The 12,141-nt window shown below is 45.4% G+C and overlaps 1 protein-coding gene across 15 annotated transcripts in view; it reads right to left on the bottom strand.

The window, feature by feature from the left end:
• The window catches only part of OTOF (otoferlin), a 309,139-nt gene that overhangs the window by 76,001 nt on the left and 220,997 nt on the right, over positions 1-12,141 (bottom strand). For all 15 annotated transcript variants that reach the window (XM_075201127.1, XM_075201124.1, XM_075201132.1 and 12 more), the window contains exons 11-12: positions 11,321-11,405; positions 10,005-10,164 (exon numbers count right to left, since the gene is read on the bottom strand). In XM_075201127.1, the coding sequence (XP_075057228.1) occupies positions 10,005-10,164; positions 11,321-11,405 (245 nt within the window). The remainder of the gene's footprint in view (positions 1-10,004; positions 10,165-11,320; positions 11,406-12,141) is intronic.

A 12,141-nucleotide genomic window follows, 5' to 3' on the forward strand; every position in this document is an offset into this window, starting at 1 on the left:
TTCACCTGTTCCAGTATCCTCTCACATAGCAGTGGTACAACTTGCTAACGCAGACCACTGACTCCCCGGATACCTCCATTTGGATTCCATTCCTTCACTCAGACAGCGGTACAACTTGCTATCCGCAGACCGCTGACTCTCATCACCTCCTCGTTTCTGTTGGACATTCCTCCTCACTATAGCAGTGGTACAACTTGCTACCGCAGACCACTGACTACCTTCACGTGTCCTTTGTCCATACAGTTCCTCGTGTATTACTACCTCCATATTGCCAGTGCTGCTAGTCATAGACTTTCCTGAGCATCTCATCATCGGCTATTTCCTGTTCCGTGATCACCCTGCTACCAGAGTACCATATTACCACCTATACTGCTCTGGTAAGCCTATCATCTGGTGATCCCTGGGTAAAGACTCCTAGTGCCCGTGACAGTAAGATCAGGCCATGACAGACCCAGATACGGAACCTACTGCTAAAGAGATGCTGCAGCATCTGGTCAGCCGTGTGGAGCAACAGGATGCTCGCCAACAGCTGTTACTTCAATGTTACCAATCATTAACCTCCCAAGGAACATCTGGACAGACTGTTACAGCTAATATTGAAGCTCCTGTGCTTTCCTCCTTTTCCCCATTGCCATCCCAGGTGTCTACAGCTCCTACGCTTCACCTGCCTACTCCGTCAAAATATGACGGGGACCCCAAAACTTGTAGAGGTTTCCTTAACCAATGTTCAGTCCATTTTGAACTCCAACCTCAAAATTTTTCTACCCATCGTTCCAGAGTGGCCTATCTTATCTCATTGTTTTCGGGTCAAGCCCTGGCTTGGGCCTCCCCCCTGTGGGAAAGAAACGATCCAATTCTACAAGATAGTGCCAAATTCATTTCCACATTCCGAAGTGTGTTCGATGAACCAGGTCGTGTGACCTCCGCTGCTTCCAGCATCCTCCGTCTGCGACAAGGATCTCATACTGTAGGCCAGTACGTCATTCAATTTAGGATCTTAGCCTCTGAACTTCAGTGGAACACTGAAGCCCTAGTTGCCGCCTTCTGGCAGGGGCTTTCCGATAAAATTAAAGATGCACTGACTACCCAAGAGCTTCCTTCGTCACTTGAAGATTTGATCTCTCTTTGCCATCGTGTTGATATGAGATTTCGTGAAAGAGAGGCTGAGAAAACGACTTCTGCTAAAGCACCTTTTCGCTCTAACCCTCAATTTCGTCCAGTGTCACCCGCTGTGATTCCCATGGAGATTGGACGTTCCAAGTTATCTTCTGAGGAGAGGAAACGAAGAGTCAAGAATAGACTCTGTATCTATTGTGCTGATTCCACTCATGTCCTCAGCTCCTGCCCTAAGAGATCGGGAAATGCCAGGCCCTAACTAGTTCTGGAGAGGTGAAGTTAGGGTCCCTGGAGTCCTCTCCATCGTCTATGAAATCTAAAGTCTGCGCTTTTGATGTGACTATTTCCTTTGCTACCAAGACCTTTGAGTCACAGGCATTGATTGATTCCGGAGCAGCAGGAAATTTTATTTCCAAATCGTTAGTTAATCAATGGTCTCTACCAATGATTACCTTAAAAACTCCCATTACTGTGACGGCTATCGATGGATCACGTCTCATCAACGGTCTCATCACCCAGAGTACGTCTCCAGTAACCCTTCAGATTGGTGCTCTGCATCATGAAGAGATATCGTTTTTAATTCTTCCTGTTACGACAAGTCCGATTGTCCTAGGCCTTCCATGGCTTCAGTGTCACTCTCCCCAGATTGACTGGCGCACCCCTCAAGTCACGTCTTGGGGGCCTGAATGTCACCATCATTGCCTTTCCCAAGTCATTCCTCTCAAGGTACAGCAAGCTTCCATTTCAGCTATTTCACCGGGACTCCCTCCTCAATATGCTTCATTTACCGATGTTTTTGATAAAGCTCAGTCTGAACGTCTTCCTCCTCATCGTTCTTGGGATTGTCCGATTGATCTTCTTCCTGGCAAGACTCCTCCCAGAGGCCGGGTCTATCCACTCTCGTTACCTGAAACTCAAGCTACATCTGAATATATACGGGAGAACCTCCAGCGTGGGTTCATTCGACCTTCCACCTCGCCCGCTGGAGCTGGGTTCTTCTTTGTCAAAAAGAAGGATGGATCATTACGCCCTTGTATAGATTTTCGTGGACTCAATGCCATTACTATCAAGAACCGGTATCCCATTCCGTTGATCACTGAGCTATTTGACCGCATTAAGGGAGCCCGTATTTTTACTAAGTTGGATCTTCGTGGTGCTTACAATTTAATCAGAATCCGTTCCGGTGACGAATGGAAGACGGCGTTTAACACCAGAGACGGGCATTACGAATATCTGGTAATGCCTTTCGGGCTATGTAATGCCCCCGCTGTTTTTCAGGGCTTCATCAATGAGATTTTTCGGGACTTATTATATGTATGTGTCGTCGTCTACCTGGACGACATATTGATTTTTTCACAGGACCTGCCTTCTCACCACCAACATGTGGCAGAAGTCCTCTCCAGGCTACGGAAAAATTCATTGTTCTGTAAATTAGAAAAATGTTCATTCGAATTACCCCAGATTCCATTCTTGGGGTATATTGTTTCCGGAGTTGGTCTGAAGATGGATCCTGACAAAGTAAATGCTGTACTACATTGGCCCCAGCCAACTACTCTTCGTGCCATCCAGCGTTTTTTAGGTTTTGCCAATTACTATAGACGCTTCATTCAAGACTTTTCTTCCATTGCATCTCCTATTGTGGCCCTGACTCGTAAAGGGGCTAATCCTAAGCAATGGTCTACTGAGGCTATTCAAGCCTTTCAAACATTAAAAGAGTCCTTCTCTTCGGCTCCAATCCTTCGTCAGCCTGATGTGACACTCCCTTTTTTCCTAGAAGTAGATGCCTCTAATGTGGGCTTAGGAGCTATTCTCTCCCAACGCTCGGAACAGCAAAAATTCCACCCTTGTGCCTTCTATTCTCGGGGTCTCCTACCCGCAGAGAAGAATTATACCATCGGAGACAAGGAATTACTGGCTATCAAAGCCGCATTAGAGGAATGGAGATACTTGTTGGAGGGAGCTCGCCATCCGGTGACGATCTTCACGGATCATAAGAACTTGTCATATCTCCAGTCTGCCCAATGCTTGAACCCTCGTCAAGCAAGATGGTCTCTTTTCTTTTCCCGTTTTGAATTAATAATTACCTTCAAACCAGCTGCCAAGAACAAAAAAGCTGATGCCTTATCTAGAGCCTTTGCTACGTCCTCTGATATAGAAGAGGTTTCCAACCATACCATTCTAGACCCCAAATGTATCTCACTGGCTGCTTCATCCACCAAAACGCTACCATTTGGGAAGACCCTCGTGCCTCCTACTCTAAGGAGGAAAATCCTTTCGTGGTTCCATGCCTCTCGTTTTTCTGGACACGCCGGTGAACACAAGACTTTTGAGATCCTCTCTCGAAGTTACTGGTGGCCTTCAATGAGGAGAGACGTCAAAGAGTTCATTGCTTCCTGTGAATTATGTTCGCAATTCAAATCCTCCCGCAGAACCCCAGCAGGGTTGCTGCGACCACTACCCATTCCGTCCAAACCATGGACCCATATTAGTATGGATTTCGTTACTGACTTACCACCTAGTAAGAACCATAACACTATTTGGGTCGTAGTGGACAGATTTTCGAAGATGGCTCATTTCATCCCTCTGTCTGGTTTGCCTTCCTCGTCTATCCTGGCTGAACATTTCATTAAAGAGATCTTCCGTATCCATGGATGTCCATCTGAGATTGTGTCTGATAGAGGAGTACAATTCGTGTCCAGATTCTGGCGAGCCCTTTGTAAAACCTTGGGCATACGATTAGCACTCTCATCTTCTTACCATCCACAATCCAATGGACAAACCGAACGTGTCAATCAAGATCTTGAGACTTTTATAAGGATATTTTCATCAGCCAATCAAGACAACTGGGTAGAGTTACTCCCTTGGGCTGAGTTCGCCCATAACAACATGTACCATGAGTCATCATCCAAAACTCCATTCTTTGTGGTCTACGGTCACCATCCGTCTTTTCCGGAATTTCCTGCCCTCCCGCCCACCCAAGTTCCTGCGGTAGAGACTGTTTGTCAGACCTTTAAAAATATCTGGTCTCAGGTTAGAACCTGTTTGAAGAAGACATCTGTCAAATATAAATCTTTCGCTGATAAGAAGAGGCGGGCTATTCCACCACTAAAAATTGGAGATCGTGTCTGGTTATCCACAAAAAATATTCGTTTGAAGGTTCCATCCATGAAATTCGCCCCTCGTTTTATTGGTCCATATAGGATCATTCAAGTTATCAATCCAGTTTGTGTGAAACTCCTTCTTCCTAAGAGTCTTCGGATTTCTAATGCCTTCCATGTATCTTTGCTCAAACCTCTTATTATCAACCGTTTTTCAACTCCTCCCTCAGCTCCGCAGCCAGTTCAAGTCCATCAGGAGGAGGATTTTGAGATTACCGAGGTACTAGATGCAAAAATTTCGCGAGGAGTCCTCCACTTCCTCGTTCATTGGAAGGGCTTTGGTCCTGAGGAGCGCTCTTGGATCAAAGCTGAAGATCTTAATGCTCCTGCCCTTTTGAAGAAGTTTTACTCCAAAAATCCGGACAAGCCCGGTTCCAGGCGTTCTGTGCCCACCTTTAAAAGGGGGGGTACTGTCACTCACCGGACCGTGAGTGCCTCTTCCCGGACATTTAGGAACCGTGGCCGTCCACCATCCTGAGGGTCTGCGCATGCGCAGCCCTTTTCTATACTTCAGTGTATACCCCTTTAACTTAATTGGCAGATCAGGCAACCTCCCTATATTAAGCACCTGTGGTCACTACCACGTTGCCTGATCTTGGAGTCTCATTCCTCATGAGTCTCTGAAGGTGTTCCTGTATTACTTGTGTATTCAGTGCTGCTGATTCCTGTGGTTTCCAAAACCACTTCTACTACTGTGGTTCCATACCACTTCTACCATCAACTTTATCATCATGACTGTTTGCTGATTCCTATCCGCTGCCTCCGTGCACTACAGTCTTCTACACCACTTCAACGTTATTTTATATCAATGTGACTGTTTGCTCATTGCTATCCGCTGCCACCGTGCACTCCAGCTTTTACCTCACTCACCTGCTTCTCATCAAGTCTGTTTGCTGATTACTATCCGCTGCCTCTGTGCACTACAGTCTCCTGCTTGCAATTCGCCTGTGTTCAACATCGTGACTGCCAGCTGACTGCTATCCGCTGCCTCTGTGCACTACAGTCTCCTGCTTACAACTCGCCTGTGTTCAACATCGTGACTGCCAGCTGACTGCTATCCGCTGCCTCTGTGCACTACAGTCTCCTGCTTACAACTCGCCTGTGTTCAACATCGTGACTGCCAGCTGATTACTATCCGCTGCCTCCGTGCACTACACTCTCATCTCATCTTTGCTGTGACTTCCTCGAGACTGCCGCTTTTCATTACCATCTGCTACACTTCGTGATCTACAGTTCCTGCCCTGCGCTGCACTCCTGTTTCCCATCGCTGTTGGTTCCTGTGGTTGCTACTGGTTACCTCCGTGTGCCGCTGAGTCCTGCCGCTGTGGTCAGCGCTATCGTCCATCTCCTGCTGATCCACTCTCCACGCCTTCACGTGTTCCACTGGCCTCTACCCTCCTGTCAGCATTGGATTTGTATCTCTTCTACTACCCTCTGCTGGATCATCTCCATTCTCCTGGGTTTCCTATGAGTCCAGTTCCACGTGTTGCTGACTCCTGTGGATTCGTGTCCCTGTCGGTCTACTCACCTGTGCGCTGCACCTGCTAGACCGCTGCTTCACCTATCCAGGGACTTCCTATCCAGTCGGCCTCCAGCCGCTCAGGTACCGCTGCAATCCCATCTGACTGCTACTGCTGAACCACGGTATGCATACTTCTCATTGACTGTGCTGTGTATTGCATATCTTGCTGGACTGTGTTTGGTTCTCTCTGGAGTCTGCTATCCGCTGAGTCTATTGCCATCATTGACTGTGTTATCATTGTGCTGGACTACTTCAAGAGACTTTCTAGATTGCAGACCTGATCAGTCATTTATATATATGTATATCCATATTGTGCATATTACTGTGGATCGTGTATAAGGTGCCTGTGTATATCCTGTGTTGCAGTCTTCCCCCGTGCACCTCCTCACATATATATTCAGTGGTACAACTTGCTGATGTCAGACCACTGACTCCTGTTTACAGTTTCACCTGTTCCAGTATCCTCTCACATAGCAGTGGTACAACTTGCTAACGCAGACCACTGACTCCCCGGATACCTCCATTTGGATTCCATTCCTTCACTCAGACAGCGGTACAACTTGCTATCCGCAGACCGCTGACTCTCATCACCTCCTCGTTTCTGTTGGACATTCCTCCTCACTATAGCAGTGGTACAACTTGCTACCGCAGACCACTGACTACCTTCACGTGTCCTTTGTCCATACAGTTCCTCGTGTATTACTACCTCCATATTGCCAGTGCTGCTAGTCATAGACTTTCCTGAGCATCTCATCATCGGCTATTTCCTGTTCCGTGATCACCCTGCTACCAGAGTACCATATTACCACCTATACTGCTCTGGTAAGCCTATCATCTGGTGATCCCTGGGTAAAGACTCCTAGTGCCCGTGACACTCATCTACCTCTCACGTCGCTTCTCCTCTGCCTCCCCTCTCTGCCTTGCCCTACACTGGCTCCCCTTCCCCTACAGAATTCTTTTCAAACTCCTTACCACCACTTACAAGGCTCTCTCCCACTCTACTGCCCCTTATGTCTCTAACCTTCTCTCCATTCACACTCCCACCTGCTCTCTGCGCTCGGCCAAAGACCGTCACCTCTCCTCCACTCTGATCACCTCTTCCCATTCCAGAATCCAGGACTTTTCCCGTGCAGCCCCCCTTCACTGGAATGACCTCCCTTGCTCCATCCGCCTCTCTCCTACTCTGTGCTCCTTCAAACGTGCACTCAAAACTCACCTCTTTCTCAAAGCCTACCAACCATCCACTTAACCCCCATCTCCTCCACTCATTCTCCCCTCTCTCCCATTCCCTCAACTGGCTCCTCTTGTGCCTGGTCTGTTTAACCCTCCCTTAGGATGTAAGCTCGCTTGAGCAGGGCCCTCTTCCCTCCTGTCTCCTTACCCGTTCTTCTGCTCTGTGTCTGTTGCATCTGCCTGCCTGGAGTTTCTGAAGTATTGGTACTTTTGTTTATTGTTCTGTACTGTTATACCCTGTATAGTCTACTGTTTGTACTATGTGCGGCGCTGCGGAAACCTTGTGGCACCTAACAAATAAATGATAATAATAATAATAATAATAATAATAATAATAATCCTCCACAAACACCGTCTTCCTGATGCTCCACAAACACCGTCTTCCTGCTCCTCCACAAACACCGTCTTCCTGCTCCTCTACAAACACCGTCTTCCTGCTCCTCCACAAACACTGTCTTCCTGCTCCTCCACAAAGACCGTCTTCCTGCTCCGCCACAAGTACCATCTTCCTGCTCCTACACAAACACCGTCTTCCGGCTCCTCCAAAAAACACGGTCTTCCTGCTCCTCCACAAACACGTCTTCCTGCTCCTCCACAAACACAGTCTTCCTGCTCTTCCACAAACACCGTCTTTCTGCTTCATCACAAACACCGTCTTCCTGCTCCTCCACAAACACCGTCTTCCTGCTCCTCCACAAACACCGTCTTCCTGCTCCTCCACAAACACCGTCTTTCTGCTCCATCACAAACACTATCTTCCTGCTTATCCACAAACACTCTCTTCCTGCTCCTCCACAAACACCGTCTTTCTGCTCCATCACAAACACTGTCTCCTGCTTCTCAAATCTTGTTCTTTGATGGAGATCTAGGCACAAATTGAGGCACAATGCATTGCTTCAGAGGATGATTTCTGCGCCATTGTTGATATTTGTCCCTTTAATGACATGGGCTCTTATCCACTGTGTGATTTCATAGTCAGTGTTCAATATATAAATATTGCTTATCAGTAATATTGATATATGATGATATTACAGGCAGTACGTATTTTAGACAGCAAAGTAAGATACCTGGTTTGAGGTTATTTGGTGCCCTTGGGCCATGATCAGACTGTAGTGTAAAATAGAGATGACACACTTCTAGTAATCAGTGAATAAAATCTGCTTTAATAATTTTGCTTCCTGAAAGGAACTCAGTTACCGAAGCAACTGAATGTGACTTAAGTAAATCCCCGGGAGGGTAAAGATAATGAATAGGTGGATAGACATAATTTGGTTTGTTGGGGAGAGGGCGTCATTAATGTTCCGCTGAGGGAGATGTATAACAGTGTGACCTAATTACATGTTTCTCTTCCATCAGCCATGTCACAGTAGAAGGAAGGAGGGTTAGATACATCTGTAAGAGGACGTATCATTACTGACATGCAGTACTAACACTATTATAATAAGGTTACACCTGAGGGTAATGAATGTTTTAGTTAAGTCAGGTGTTATGAATTTCCCATTGATTGACAACCAAATTAAAATAAAATGACAACTAAAATTATATAATTTGCCTGAATCAGTTACAGGAATTATAATGTATTTGCGGTAACAACCTGGTAAATCTCTCCGTATAGTACAGAAATATCAGAAATGCAGGGTCATTTATGATGTAAATAGTGCTATTCTCTTATTGTGATGTTGATTCGTTTTGTGCTGTGTGTATAATGACGTGTATACAGTTGTGTTGGTCTAGATTGATTGTGTGTCCTGTGCTGTGTTGCTCACACACTGTGGAGGTCATTTCTGAAGCCCGTCTAGTGCGCACAACAAGACACTACGCTATGATTGTCTGGATGGAAAACGGGGACTCCAATAGACTGACAGATTTATGAATCCAAGTAGATAAACAAAGAATATTCAGACTGAATATATAGACATATTGCAAAGCCAAGAATTGAGGCAGAAAAAAAAAATCTGTGGAGCCTGACCAAACCACTGTCTTTCTCTGCTTCTTTTTATACTTACAAGCCTTAAATCGTCTATTTCTGCATGGTTTCCGCAAAATTAACTGTAGCCAAGCGCCGGAGATATCGGAGGCAAAGCTACTGCACATTATTGTAATCCCCATTATTATCATTGGGGACTGCGGTCTGTACCAATTTATCGAGCTCTGAAGATGGCATTGGAGAACATTGCAGGAGAGGGATCTTCGATATCATGCGCAGTAAAGACTCTGGATCAGAACCTGGAGATGTCATTACCACAACGCCGTGGGAGCCACTCATTGGATGTGCTGTCCCGGGATGACGTTTTGACAAACAGAACCGAAACTTCATCCCTTTATTGCTGGGATGAAAAAGAAAATTTTACGGTGGGTCATAAATAAACCTCTTAATCCTTCAGCTACTGTCAGTGGTAGCGCACAGGTATTATTATTTCTTTAATTGGTATTTTTCAGGTTTGTGGTTTTCGTTGGTGTATTTGCGCCACTTAAGATACTTTTATTATTTAATAGAAAAAGTGAAGTGAGATTTTAGGACATCAAGTCAATTTGCTGCTCCTCCTTGGCTGATATGTCCACCATGCTCTGCGTACACACATGCCCCAACTAGACACATGTGCAAGTCCACAGCTGCTGCACACAACAGAGCGTGCATCTCCCGGATTACATGGCAGCTCGGACGTGGGATTGGCCAGAACTAGGCAACGACTTATCTTTGATTGTAGAATTTACCAACTTCTGGCTGGGACCTTAGTTTGACCGCGATCCTACAATTACGCACATAGACGCCATACGCAAGAACAGGCAACAGCCAGCGCCGTGACGTAAGAACACAATGTCAGCTTATTACAGGGCAGTGTCTGCGCTGCACAACCTATATGACCCCAAATACTCAGTATATGGTCTCCTAGGTAACACACAGAAGACCCCAGTCACTGTACTGGGAAGAGTGGGCACATTCCGTATATTACAGGACTACTGGGACGACTCACCCCTCGATGTCATCCTCGTCCGTCTCATTCGCTTTATGAGGGGTCTTTATATTGTCTCCTTTCCCAACGACAGCGATGTCGCACTTGAGGTAACCTTTCACCCCAGCCGTGATGTCATCGGGGTCTGACAGGATGGCCCATTTGTGATAGAACTGGTGTTCTATGGACATAAAGCAAATTACAACAGTTACCTTCCTGTGGATTAATACTGGAGGGAAAACTTATGCTCTGTACGTCAACTTTCTTCTCATCAGATTGTGTCCTCAGATTAATATAGCATTTATTTATGGTGCCATGCGGCTCTTCAGAGGCAGTGGAACTACATGTCCCATCATGGTTTTTCAGTCATGCCTCCTTCAGTGTAAGCTATCACTTGTGATGTGTCAGGTTGAGGCAGTTAGTTCCTCAGCAGATGTACAGCTACAGGTTGTCTATGCATGGCAATGCATGCTGGGACTTATAGAGCTACAGGTTGTCTATGCATGGCAATGCATGCTGGGACTTATATAGCTACAGGTTGTCTATGCATGGCAATGCATGCTGGGACTTGTAGAGCTACAGGTCTCCTATGCATGGCAATGCATGCTGAGACTTATAGAGCTACAGGTTGTCTATGCATGGCAATGCATGCTGGGACTTGTAGAGCTACAGGTCTCCTATGCATGGCAATGCATGCTGAGACTTATAGAGCTACAGGTTGTCTATGCATGGCAATGCATGCTGGGACTTGTAGTGCTACAGGTTGTCTATGCATGGCAATGCATGCTGGGACTTGTAGAGCTACAGATCGCCTATGCATGGCAATGCATGCTGGGACTTGTAGAGCTACAGGTTGTCTATGCATGGCAATGCATGCTGGGACTTGTAGTGCTATAGATATCCTATGTATGTTGGGACCTGTAGTGCTATAGATCTATGCATGCTGGGACTTGTAGAGCTACAGGTCTCCTATGCATGGCAATGCATGCTGGGACTTGTAGTGCTATAGATCTCCTATGCTTGGCAATGCATGCTGGAACTTGTATAGTCACAGGTTGCCTAAGTCTTGCTGGTCATTCTGTGACTTGTAGTTCCACAATTGCTATACATAAACACGGGAATGGTCCTATTAAAAAACGTTGAGCTTTTCTTTATGGATGTTTAGTATCTCTGAGTGTGAGCTTGTTCTGAGCACTAGGTAGATTCATTTACTTTATATAATATTTAACCAGTATAATAAATGAGTAATTGACCGCACATCACCATAAGTGAAGACGTGCTTTCCTCTCTCAGTACGTCACCAAGTATTCAAATGGTAAAACTAATATAACGCTTACCAGGCTGTGTATAGACGGTCCCCACATCCAACTTAAACGAGCCCACCAAGGTCCCGCTGCGTAGTAGATTCTTAGAGTGGATCACCTGCGCAACACAACAAGGATCTAGTCAATATATGTAAAGCTCTGTCTTTGTCTTTTCTGAAGATTGGAGTAACAGTGAAACTACAGAGCATTTAAGCAGTTGAAAGGTCTCTCAGTATACTATAGAAACTCAACAATAGTGAGACTGCCCAGGAAAGGCTCTTGTAGGTGACAGATGAGATGCTATGGGATGCTGGGGAGAGGGTGTTAGAAGAGCCAAGACAGATGTTCTATAGAAGAGGAAACACAGACATTGTATCCTATTTAGTCTTTAGAACCAATCTGAGTGTTCCATACTCTATAACCTCATACAGATATTTTCCCTGACACTTCTGTTTCTTCTTATGCAAATGAGCAGGAAGTGGGGGTGGTTTTGTTAACACCACGATAAAATGTAATCTTTAGAAAAAAAACACATTATGTAGTCATTTCTTCCAAATGAATCAGCACTCACATTATAAAAAGTAATAAATGACCCTGTCTGATGTAACAACTATTAAAAAGTAAATTTTCTCAAGAAAGCTCAATAAAAAATGACTATTCTAAAGACTAAAAAATGTACAAAAAAGAAGGTTTTACATCCTGAAGAATAGAATATCCTGTAAACATGAACTGTTCCTCCATCACAGACATTGTTATGTACATATTCCAATTTGCTTTTATAGAATAAACCCCTTAAATGATTAATTTCTGTCCTTTGTCTTTAAGTCCAATGCTTATTATTGGAACCATAAATT

This window comes from Mixophyes fleayi, chromosome 3 (assembly GCF_038048845.1).
Source record: "Mixophyes fleayi isolate aMixFle1 chromosome 3, aMixFle1.hap1, whole genome shotgun sequence".
Classification (NCBI taxonomy): Eukaryota; Metazoa; Chordata; class Amphibia; order Anura; family Limnodynastidae; genus Mixophyes; species Mixophyes fleayi.